Genomic DNA, 12,960 nt, shown 5'->3' with positions numbered 1-12,960 from the left:
AAAAGGATAATTTGATATCTCTCTTGTATAAATAAATCACATCCTACACCCAAGTTTCTACAGTAGAATTTCCAGCATTGAGGAGTAACACAGGAAAGAGACCTTGGCCAATTTCTCTAGCACTGGGATGGGATATGGCTAAATTTTATGGAGAAAAAAGGATAAAGATCTTTTAAAACAAAAACAGTTGAAATGGAGAACATTCTGGATCAAAGACTGAAGTGTCTAGTATCACATCCTCCTATCCTTGGGTATATCCCAGATTAGGAGGTCTGAACACACCAGAGAGAGAAAGAGGCCAAAGCAGAATTAGCCATGTAACCCCTGGCAACTTTGGGGGTTCATATCTCAAGCCATTTTGGAATCAGAAAGTTTGAGGTGTACTGTAGGTGACTGGGACTCCAAGAAGGCTAATCTCTTTTACAAAGATCTCAGCCAATACTTCTACTGGTTTTTGGAGACAAGACTTCTGAAGCAGTGACTGAATCTTTGGGTGTGGTTGAGTCATACACCCCAACCAAGCCAGATTTTCTAGGCATATTCTGCCCAGCTGGTCTTAGATCTGCTTTCAGACAATTAACATCACTGATGCAGCTCAAGAGGGCCACCTACTGAGCTCCCTAGTAGCAGTGGCTATATTAAGCCTTTTTGTGTGTGAAAAGGAGAACCATATATGAGATCAATGCATCCATGACTTCTGCTGTCTTGTGGGAAAGAACTGAGGCAAATAGAGCAAACCATTTCTTCTAAGCCTTCATTGCCTATACTAAGTCCCTCTCTCAATATGGAGGACAACCAATGTCCAAGGAATCCTATGTTTGTCAACTTGTTGCAGGCTTTGGGCAGTCAAATGAATCCTCCGTCAGTGTCCCTCTAGCAACTGATGGTAATACCTGTCCATGTCCTTTCTGCATTTTCCATGCATGCTGGTTAGACTTCCTTCAGCCAACACCTACTTCCCTTTGCCTGTGAGCACTGCTGGGGAAATAATGTCACCTTGAAGCAGTTCCCAGCCCATGACTGGTGAGTGATGGTGAATGGATGATGACCAAGCTCCCTCAACTCTCTGATGGGACAAGTCAGGTGCACATTCCCCACATTCTCCCAGAGTTACCCACAAGGAAGTATTAAGCTCTACGTGACAATGGTGGTGATAAAGTGTAATCTACTGTCTTCCCTCCCTTCTCCATAGCCTGTCCACATTTTCTTATCAGTGCTTCTTGAAATGGCCTCCCAAATAAACTACTTATAGTTAAACCCTTGCCTAAGGGCCTGCCTCTGGGGGATTCTAAATCAAGATAATTCTCTTGCCATTAGATTATTTTTCATCTTTACACCATTTCATAATAAATTTTAGTGCATGTTAATTGTACAAAATATAAGTTTCTTTGTGACATTTCATACATGCATATAATATACTTTGATCATGTTTACCCTCCCTATTACCTTCTCTGCTATTGGATTCTTCTAGAATTAAAACCCAAATTCATGGGATGAGGCAAAACATGTGAATGATTCACAACAATGCCTGGCCCTAAATATTAGCTATTGTTGCATTTGTTAACTCCTTCACCCTTTACATGGATTATTTGAAAGCACAATGTTACCTGATAGCCTTTTCAACATCAGTTCTAGGGATAATGTCAGACACATTTTGAGGTGCAGTGACAAAGAAGTTGAAGGAGATTCTTGGTTTCTCATCACTCACCCATACATCCTCCTCTCTGTGGAGAAACAAAAGCAACATCTTCCCTTTGAGCTCAGAGGACACAATAAAAAGAATGACATTCCCCCCTGGTAAAACTAAGTTAGCCAGACACAGAGCAGAGGGAACAATGACAGGAGATAAGATCCAAAAAACTTTACCAATGCTCCAAACACATGAAATCAACTATATAAGTGTTGTAAAGGCAAAGTGAGCAAATTTGGCAATAATAATAATAAATATGTCACATTTTGGCACTCTTTCCTCTATCATAAAAAAATCCATATTTTTTTCAATGATAGGAAGATTTCCAACTGAAAGACTGAAGAGAATCAGCAAGAAATCATTGATAGCTTGGGACTGTGATAAAAAATTTGGTAGGCAAAGATGGCTCAGTATATCAGGGAAAAAAAATGGTGTGTTAATATTCCCTCACCCAACCACACCCAGCAAAAAACATGGTGTTACACTCATGGGTGAAGGGAAAAAGTAAGGTTTAGCATACAATGTGACAAGATTGTGCTGTCATAGCTGCCAGAGTGACACTAGTAAAAACTAAGATGGATCATGTGGCTCTAGTCCTTGAATCAATACCTCTCTCTCTCAGAATAAGAGCCAAAGTCTGTAGAATGGCCTTCAAGGCCCAGAAGAACTTTCTTTACCCATTCCAGCCCTCCATGCCCAAATCTCCTACTAGTAAATACCACTCCATCTATACTGGCCTTCTTGCTGGTCCTTCAACAAGCCAAGGACAGTCCTTCCTCAGAGTCTGTGCCTGCTGTGGCCCCCATCGGATACATTTTCTCCCATGGTACTCTCTCTGCCACTTCACATATTTGCTCAAATATTAGTGAAGTTTTTTTTTTTTTTTTTCCTGACCATTTGGGTTAAAATTGAACTGCTCCTCCACTCCCCAGCACTCCCTAATCTTTTTCCTATTGTGTCTTTCTCCCCAGCACTTATTGTGAATAGATAAGGGTCAGGCAATGGGCCTCAATTAAGGTCTTACTCCAAGGCATAGACCACACCCCAGGCTAATCCTCAGAAATATTTACTGCCACCATCAAGGCCTATTTCAAAAGTAAAAGACCTTGAGGCTTTCCAGCAGGAACATTTCTTCCTACCTGAGAGGGGGGTAAACATCCATGGTGGGAGTGAACCCAAATAGGAGTTAGGGAAGGATTAAAACTCAGGCTCAAGGACACAGCCAATAGCCTTGGTGAAGTTTTCAGTGCCCGTTTAACATAGATTTTGATCCATGCTCAAACCATATGAGCCCTTAAGCTAGCACTTCCAACATGGGTTTTATTGCTATCTGGCCTCTTCTGGCATCTCAAGAGTTCTCTCTCTTCTCACTTAAATAAATCCTACTCATTTAGAATTCCCTTCCTTTATTGTCCATGGAAGCAAATTGGCTAAGCAGGGAATGTAAGTCTCTCTCGCAAAACTATCATATTTCACTTACCTTCTCTCTTTCTCTCTCCGCCCTCCCCCCACCCCAAACCAGAATATAAGCTCCATGAAAGTGAAAATTTCTTTTTTTTTCTTTCAGTGGTAAGGGTAGGTAAGAGCATTTGGACAAGAGAGCTTAATAAGAACAAGAGCTGCTTAATAAGAACAATGTTCTTGCTATCTGCACGTTAAATAAACCACAATTATCCCTAAATAGAGTCACCCAAACTTCAGGATGTCCAAGAAGTTTAAAAGTTGGCAGGAGGTTTTTCTCAATTTCACTTGAAGACTCAAGAGTAAGAGAATTGCTGGTTGGAGAACCTAAGAACTCAGCAAATCAACTCACCCAAAAGGAATGGTCTGGTTTTTGACTTTTGAAAAATACATTCTCATGGCGTAAGCCACAGATGACCGGAACAAGTACATCTCATTGTCATTCCATTGGTACTGCAAAATGAGAAGACAGGCGCTGCTCATTAGGGATCCTAAGACATATTTAAAGCTCAATATTCCTCAGGCATTATTTTTAATATTCCAAGGACTCCTGCTGTTCATTAAGCCAGTGACCTCCAATGTGAGTACACAGCAGCAGCAACTGGATGGTTAAAGCAACCTTAAAGTTTCTGATACAGAAATCTGGAATGAGATCACAAATTTATATCTCTAATTAGCTTCCAGGTGGTGATAATGCTGCTGGCCACGCAACCAAGCTTTAGGAACAATTGGGATCACGATCCTTTCATTTAGTTTGATTTAAACTGAAATGAGCATCCTGAGGATAAGTTTTAAATGGGATCAAACAAAATTTGTGGGTTTTACTTAAAATGTCTGTATTTTGGAGATAAACTGATTATATATATATATTTTTTTGGGGGGGGGGCAGGTACTGGGGATTGAACCCAAGGTCACTTAACCACTGAGCAACATCCCCAGCCCTTTTTTATATTTTATTTGAGGCAAGGTTTCGCTAAGTTGCTTAGTGCCTCGCTGATTTATTGAGGCTGGCTTTGAATTCGAGATCCTCCTGCCTCAGCCTCTTGAGCTGCTGGGATTACAGGCCTGTGCCACAGCGCCCAGCAGTTCTCACTATTTTTATAGTAAGTTCTCGATATGTATAAAGAGAAAATAAAAAGAAAGAAACTGGGGGCTCAAGGAAAAAAAAAATAAAGTGTTGTAAACAGCAAGGTAATCTGCTCTTTTTTTCTGATTCTAAACAAATGGATGGCAAATGCATAGTCTTTGAAGACCTGCTTAAAGAGGAAAAAAAATGTACTGTTTCCTCCAGTAGATGGCAATAGAGATCAGTGAATAGCACAAGACTTGCTTCTCCTTTCCCTTTCAGGCAAAACATGATTTCACAAAAAATAAAAAATAAATAAATAATTATTACATTCATCTCAATTTGTTTTTCATCCATCTTTGAGGAAAAGGGAGTCTCTTTAATAATAATAATGATAGTATTAACATTGTTACAAATAATATTCTGGTTACTATTTCCATATTTAAATTTTTTAAAAAAGTCTGAGTTTTCAAAAATAAGGCCATAGATCTGGTTGATAAACACCAGAAAATTACTTGAACAGGGCAAATATTTTGGCCCTGATGTGTACACGCATTAAGATTATAGTTCTGACCTCATCAAAGCCAACTGTTGCTTAGTGAATTGGTCTCAGAACATTACACCATCAAAACTTCTGAAGACTATTAGCCAATTCCTCACTGCATAGAAAATATGAGCACAAATATCAAGAAAAAAATGTTTTTTATAAAATTTATTTATTTTATTTTGGTACTAGGGATTGAACCCAGGGGTGCTTAACCACTGAGCCACATCCCCAACCCTATTTTGTATTATATTTTGAGACAGGATCTTACTAAGTTGCTTAGTTCCTGGCTAACTTGCTGAGGCTGGCTTTGAACTTGTGATCCTCCTGCCTCAGCCTCCCAAGCTGCTGGGATTAGAGGTGTGTGCCACCCTGCCTGGCAATTGAAAAGAGTTCTGATCTGTCATGAGTAATTAAAACTTATTAGGCCAAGGGAAAGCTAATAAAGTATGGCAAAGATGAAAAAAAAATCACTCAATGATTATTAAAAAATAGGAACATGAACTCAGAGTTTGGGAAGAAAACTTCTATTTTTGTTATTACTTTCTTAATATTCATTTTTCACTCTTGTTATTTATATTTTGATGTCTAACTTATCTATGAAAATTATACAAAAAGCATTTTTGAGTCTTGGAAAATATTTAACTTTTCATCTTTGGATCTATACGATGAGATGACAATTTTCTGTAGTACCTTGGACTTTTTATCTAGTAACCCCAGGTTAGTTTCTAAACCTGCAAAGCCTTCAGGTTGCCACCCAGGCCTTTGATCCCCATCTGCCTGAGATTTCCTGTCCTCTCTTTCCCAATCAAAGCTGCTACTGTACTTCCTTAGGCTGGCTCACTTAAGACAGGTGTTCAGAAGGCAACAGCTGACTCAACTAATGCACGTGATAAGAGTGAGCTTTGCAGAACTTAGAATCCCACTGAGAGCTTTTAAAATTCTTAATGCCCAACTCTCTTTTGGTTTGGTATGAGTTGTTTTGTTTTTTCACATGGCTTGGCAGGTTTCTTTCTTTTTTTTTTAATTGGTGCATTACAATTATACATAATAGTGAGATTCCTTAATGCCCAATTCTTGATACCACACCTGGGGCAATTGAAGCAGAATTTCTGGGGATGGAGCCCATATATCATTTTGAAAACTTTCCATGTGGCTCCAATGTGTGACCGAGCTTGAGAAGCAGTGTTCGAAATCAGAGCTCCCCAGACTTTACTGTGCATACAAATCATCTTGAGGGCTTGTTAAAATGCAGATTCTGGTTAAGTAGGTCTGGGGCTGGGGCCTGAGAGTCTGCATTTTTAACAAGCTTTCAGATTTGAATGCTGTTGGTCCATAGACCACTCTGAATAAAAAGAGAGGCTGTAGATGGACCGATTGATCCAAAACAAACAAAATCCCATAAAGATACTGCTTCTAAAAGAAGACATCCTCTCCAAATATAACCATGTCCTCATCCTCAAATACAAGTAATTGTGAGAAGTTAATGGGAAGGATGGGTATTGATGTTTAAGGATTGGTACAGATATTTTCACGTTGAGCTTCAGAACAACCTCAAGATAATAGGTAATAAGTAGGCACGACCAATTGGTTGTAGGGAAAGTTAAAAAGCTGGAGGCCAGAAGCTGGGGCTTATAGCATTTTTTTTTCTTTTTGGGTATTAGGAATTGAACCCAGGGGCACTCGACCACTGAGACCCATCCCCAGCCCTATTTTGTATTTTATTAGAGACAGGGTCTACTGAGTTGCTAAACACCTCACCATTGCTGAGGCTGGCTTTAACTCGCAATCCTCCTGTCTCAGCCTCCAGAGCCGCTGGGATTACAAGCATGTGCTACTGGGCCTGGCCAGCATTTCTTTATTTAGACCATACTGGATTGGGCTGATTATGTACTATTTAAGGGAAAAAGAGTGTGCTGGAAAATAATGGATGCACTGTCTGGAATACTCACTGCTTCTTCTCCAAGAGCTGATTTTAGGCTTATCCTCACTTTGATGCTTTGGTCAGTATCTGATTAAAAAGAAATTGCAGACTCCTGGTTACAGATTGACCACAATGTGTTTACTTCCTTTCCCTCCCAAGGTCCCACAAAGGAATTTTTTACAAGGTATAAACACACTTTTGGAAAATGAGAAATGATGGGAGATGGCTGTTTTCTCAGAAGACAGGAAGCCACGGCCTGAGGGGTACACAGAGGGAGTCCAGGCCCAAAAGAGTCAGAGAATCCCAGGGAAGCTTTGGTTCAGGTACAGCAGAGGGTGGGAAGGGGATACTGGGCTAAAAACAAGGACGATGGACTCAGGGTGTGGTTAAGCTACTAGGGGAACAGTTGATCCTCTTACCCCTATGAGCCTTTGCTCAGACAGTCACCTGGAGCCTGTGCACCAACAAAACAAGAGATAATCCAAGAAAGAAGGCATGGGATTCAGGAAACAGAGGGTTCTCCCCAGGAGAACAACAAAAAGATGACTCATGCGGAAAACTGGGGTCTGAGTGAGATAGGAGGATTCAAGACTCCAGGAGGAAAGTGTCCAGGGGGAGAAACTGAGGCTGAAAAGAATATATATGTTGGAATAACTCGGAGAAAACACACATGATGCAGGTGGTAAATTAGATATACTGAAAAAAAAAAAATCGAGACAAGTACAAATTCCAGAACAAACAAGTCACATGAGAAAGGATACCATATGATATATAACTTGGCTCTGTAGGCAAAATTATAAAAGCACTGATAACTGCTTTACTAAAAATCATGATAAAGCTTCACTGGGAAAATGAGAATGGAAAAGGAGGCAGAAGTGGATGTCTAAAACTGATTAGAAAATAACAATATATACCTAATTAGAATAAATTAATTAATAAAAAAGAAAATAATAATATAATTTAGATATATGAAAGTAACTGCCAGAAAGAGGAGGTGATAGTGTTAAAAGTTTTTGTCTTTGAAGAGAAGATTCAAGTGCAGTGGTTTGGAGATTGTTACACTCTTATTTTAAACACGAGACTAATAAAACACTTGAAAGAGTTTGAAGCACTTTTAGAAGCAGGTTCTACACAGAGGGAACATGCATTCAGCTGTGTCACCACCCTCATAAGGCTGGGGCCAAAGGAGACTACGGTGGCAGACAGGGAGCAATGCCAAACATGTCAACTCGGTGTACTCACAAGGGCTCCAGTTGGTGTTCCACCCAACAAAAGAATTCCTGTTCTGGTCTTTCAGCCAGCCAAACAATGGTTCAAAGTAGTTGAGCAGTGGTCTTACGTCCATGTTCCTTGCTCCTACCACATTTTCCAGTGCTAAGGTCCAGGGTTTTGACTTTCCAAGACGCAGCATATTGCTACATGAAAAAAGAGGGGGTTCAGGACCTCTTGAGGGATTCCATATGTACACATATGTACATCTATGATCTACAATTTCTTTTGACTTAGCTAAATTTTCTCCCAGCAGATAAGAAAATGATGCATATTAATGGATGGATTCATCCTTCAATCTCTCCTTCCAATTACAACAAATAGAGCTCTATAGTTCTGACATGGAGAGAGAGGAGGTGACCCATCCAGCCATTTCATGGGCTAGGTTCCTGTGTCTGACCACAAATTAAACATTTACTTTGTGAATGAGGAAATTTTGAGGTTCCAAATTTCTTTTTTAGAACAAAGAAATCAAATTCAAAACAGGCACAGAAATGAGCAACACTGGACATTAGGAGAGGGTCAGCATTTTTTTTTAAGCCGACTTTTTTTGGAATTTTTTTTAGTTGTTGATAGACATTTATTTATTTATTTATTTATTTTTATGTGGTGCTGAGGATCGAACCTAGTGCCTCACACATGCTAGGAAAGCGCTCTACCACTGAGCCACCACCCCAGCCCAGAGAGGTTCAAAATTTTGAGACATTTCTTACAGCAGCTTCTGCCCAGCTTCGGTGGAATTTGAGATGTCACATTTGTGGAGGGGGCCTTCATGTTTAGCTGCTTGACAAAGGGCTTCTTGAAACTGGAATTGATAAATGGTCCTTGTGTAATATCTGTGCAAGAGATAAAGAAACAAACAGAAAAGTGCATCCCATGTTTAGTTACTGTGGTACAGTCATAGATTGGGGCATATATGTAAATTCTGGGGCCCAAGTAACTAAAGAGATAGTAGTCAAACTTCTTTCTCTAGGAAACCTAAACATGAATTCTATAGATTCATCATAATCTACCTGCATTTTTATGTGTTAGTTGATAAACAAGACAGTACTGATTATATCAAAACAAGCCCCACTATTAGGTTTAACTATAATGCACTAATAAAAATATTCACAAAAACAAGGTGATATCATTATCTGTTAATTGCTTGCTCACATTGGTACTGTTTTACAAATTTGTAGTATAAATTTCATATAAATGATGCCAATCTACAAATACAGAAACTGAGGCCCAGCCAATCTAAGATCTAGGGATAATAGGTGAAGAACATATGATTTAGACTTCAAGTTTAAAATGCTCTTTCAATACATGGTGAACTCTGCCAGTAAAAAGACGACAAACAAAAATACTTTTCGTATTTCCCAATAGTATTGTTGATTCCTTGGTGACGGGAAAATGATCTCCCACAAGTTTTATTTAAGCCAACAAATCATGTTGGATTCAACTGCATTGAAATTGATCATGTATATTGAGTTTAAGGGTGGGAGGTGGAGAAGGAAAAATCATAATTATCACTTCATTGAGCCCTATGTATCTATCATAGCATGGCTATCCACAAATTCTCGAAGTTAGACAGAAGAAAATTGTCATTTACCGGATGAATGAGAAATCATTAGAAACATGGTATAGAGCTGCGGGGTCACAGTATGTTTCGTCATGAGGCACAGGCTCCATCACCCCAACTATCTCTCGCCTTTGGGAAGAAAAGGAAAAGATACATTAGTTGTAGATCAACCAACGTGAGAAGTTAGAGTTGGGCACAACTTCAGCAGTTTCAGTAGACAATAGCATTGATCATTGAAATTGGTTGTCAGGTGAAATGAAAACAGAATAATATATCAGAAAAAGTAAAGTTCCTTGAGTTGTTCTCTCTCATTGCTTTAATTTAACCAAAATATCCATTGGAAAATAGCTGTATCTTCAAAACACTAATTTAAGAAAATTCATAAAGTGCTTTGTGTGTCCAAAAACATAGTGAAAGCCCTAGAAGTTCCTCTCAGGCACCATAGTTTATGTGCCTTTGGCAGATCTTCATTTTATAAAATTGAAATCTTAGGTTTTTTTCCTTAAGTGTAATTCTACTGGACCTTCTTCTGTAAGCAGCCCTGATATCACCCACCTTCTAGCACAATTGATCCTTCAATCTCCCTTAGTCTCCTCTAGCTGTGTCTCCTTGCCATTTCTCTCTCTCTGTCATAGTTATTAACATACAACTCCTTGTCCTGGAGAGTTGGACACTTTGAGGATGGGGGCTGTGCCTTGGTCATCTTTACAGTTCTAGTGCCAAACATGGTGCCTAACTCTAAGGGAAAACTTCATTCCTATTTGTTGAATGACTAAAGGAATCACTAAATTACTTTAAAGGTTGGATTCCATGTACCTTTAAAATAAACTGAGTCATTGCCAGGCACAGTGGTGGATGCCGGGAAACCCAGCAGCTCAGGAGGCTGAGGTGGGAGAACACAAGTTCGAGGCCAGCCTCAGCAATTTAGTGAGGCTCCAAGCAACTTAGAGAAACCCTGCCTCAAAATAAGAATAAAAAAGACTGGGGATGTAGCTCAATGGTAAAGCACCCGTGGGTTAAATCCTCAGTATTAAAAAAATAACAAATAACTAAGGGATTAAAAAATTAGTCCAATTAGAAAAAAAAGATAAACTATATATTTGGCATTGTTTCAAAAGGGATACATTTGTCCTTTATGACTGTGGGGTCCTTATGGCCAGCTTCAGTCATATTCAAACACTAGAAACACAGTTATATAGGTGCAGCCTCCTTCTTCCCAAGGAAGATTTATGTTAACATAGAAAAGCTTAAAGGAAGAATGGTACTAATTTAAACTTGTGCATGGGGGACTGAATGTCACATATAAGATCTTCACTTCAAAAAGGAAAAACAAGAATTAATTGACAGGGCTCTGACTACTATGCAACAGTAAAAAGATTTCTCTCTGTTTCTCTCATAATTGTTTCATAGCTGCATGTGCCTGACACAGTGCAGGGTATCTGGGATACAGTACCAGGTTTTCTCAAGCTTGAACTTCTCTCCACACACACCCGGCTAACTCCCACACCTTTCTCACGACTCAACATGGATGTCTCTCTTCATCTGGCCCCCCTAGGGCTTTAGATCTCCTCTTAAATACTCATGGATCCCTGTACCTTTCCTTCACACAATCACACAGTGGTTTTATCTTGCATGTTTGTACCTTAGACCAAAAGTTTGGAGCAGGGGATCAAGGACCACATTTGAAATGATTAGCAGTAGATCTCCATCCAGTGCTTTGCTCAAAATGTGAAGTCACCATTTTTATTTAAAAGAATGAGATGGGTGTGGTGGCCCATGCCTGAAATCCCATCAGCTTGGAAGGCTGAGGCAGGAGGATTGTGAGTTCAGGGTCAGCCTCAGTAACTCAGTGAGGCACTAAGCAACTCAGCAAGACCCTGTCTCTAAATAAAAATATAAAAATGGGCTGGGGGTGTGGCTTAGTGGTTGAGCACCCCTAGGTTCAATCTCCAATACCAAAAATAAATAAATAAAATAAAAATAAAAGAATGGACACAGAATACATAAAAGTGAATAGATTGATCATTTCCTAAATGGCATCACAATTTAAAATGTGATCCAAATTTTTTTTTTGTATATTTAAGAATATACACCATGAAGTAGTGTCACCTGACCCAAGATATGGGGCAGAGCCAAGGAGATTTTATCTGAGGAGATGGCACCCAAATGGAGACTGAAAAATCTTAAAAGAAGGCAGTTAACATGTGTGTGTGTGTGTGTGTGTGTGTGTGTGTGAGAGAGAGAGAGAGAGAGAGAGAGAGAGAGAGAGAGAGACAGAGAATACATACACGCATGCGTAGTATGATGGCATTCCTCTAACCTGAATACAGTTTTCTCTTTTTCACATATTTAACTCTAATCACCAGCTTTCAAGATTCACCTTTTCAAATTCTAGTGGTTTTGACTATAAAACATTGAGAACCCTGATCCTAGTTCTTTTAGATTGGATTCTCTCAGAAACAGACTCTTTAGATAAGGTCCTGGGAGGTGATCCCTGGAAACATCAGCAAAGGAGGGAGGAAGTGAGACAGGGAAATGAAAGCAACCCAAAAAAGATGTTACTGAGTAAGTTATGACTGTAAGTAATTGTAACTTATTCCCTCTGAAGAATCCTAGGATTCATTATAGAGTACTCAGCACAAAGGCTAGTCCCACCTGAGGGCAGGGCAGCTGGGGTATTTATCCATCAACTCCCATAAGGTATTGGTTGAGGGCTGTTGGGGATGGCATTAGTTCCTTAGCCCCTCTTGCCCTTTGTGGGTTCTGATGGCTTAAGGAAGCTCCAAAGACAATGAAATACAGATACCAGTTGTGTGTGTGTGTGTGTGTGTGTGTGTGTGTGTATGTACAAGCCAGTCAAACGCTTTAAAATAAACAACAAACTCATGAGATAACCTTTTACTGACGGTGTACTCATTAACTTACTTCATCTCCCACCACTTTTTCATCCACTGATCTTTGGGAATTTCACCCTTAAAGACCATCCACCTCCACTTCTCCAACATGTAAGTAAAAGGTAGAGTTCCAACAATCGTTAGTGCTTGTTTGAGCAGGAAGTTTATTTCTGTTTCTGAAAGTAAATGGAAAAGGGCAAATAGTGAGATGAAGATGACAGTGGCTGTTTTGTGTTAAAAAAAAAAACAACTCTCCTAATTTCAAGATACGAGGCTTCAAAATAGATTTACTAGAAGGATGATTACATGAAGAATATTAATGGTGGACATAATAATATATGTATATATTCATTTTCTCAGCTAAGGGATTTGTAGCAGGGTGAAGCCCTGGAACAGAACAGGTACATAAAAATCCACATGTTAGCTGGGTGCAGTGGCGCATGCCTGTAATCCCAGCAGCTTGGAAGGCTAAGGCAGGAGGATTGCGAGTTCAAAGCCAGTCTTAGCAACAGTGAGGCGCTAAGCAACTCAGTGAGACCCTGTCTCTA

At 39.6% G+C, this 12,960-nt stretch overlaps 1 protein-coding gene across 2 annotated transcripts in view; it reads right to left on the bottom strand.

The window, feature by feature from the left end:
- The window catches only part of Ace2 (angiotensin converting enzyme 2), a 47,243-nt gene that overhangs the window by 2,883 nt on the left and 31,400 nt on the right, over nt 1–12,960 (bottom strand). For both annotated transcript variants that reach the window (XM_040290398.2, XM_005315994.5), the window contains exons 10-16: nt 12,444–12,588; nt 9,549–9,647; nt 8,668–8,790; nt 7,928–8,100; nt 6,714–6,772; nt 3,504–3,604; nt 1,608–1,724 (exon numbers count right to left, since the gene is read on the bottom strand). In XM_040290398.2, the coding sequence (XP_040146332.2) occupies nt 1,608–1,724; nt 3,504–3,604; nt 6,714–6,772; nt 7,928–8,100; nt 8,668–8,790; nt 9,549–9,647; nt 12,444–12,588 (817 nt within the window). The remainder of the gene's footprint in view (nt 1–1,607; nt 1,725–3,503; nt 3,605–6,713; nt 6,773–7,927; nt 8,101–8,667; nt 8,791–9,548; nt 9,648–12,443; nt 12,589–12,960) is intronic.

The sequence above is a fragment of the Ictidomys tridecemlineatus genome, chromosome X (assembly GCF_052094955.1).
Source record: "Ictidomys tridecemlineatus isolate mIctTri1 chromosome X, mIctTri1.hap1, whole genome shotgun sequence".
Classification (NCBI taxonomy): Eukaryota; Metazoa; Chordata; class Mammalia; order Rodentia; family Sciuridae; genus Ictidomys; species Ictidomys tridecemlineatus.
This window is presented reverse-complemented; position numbering and strand designations above follow the sequence as displayed.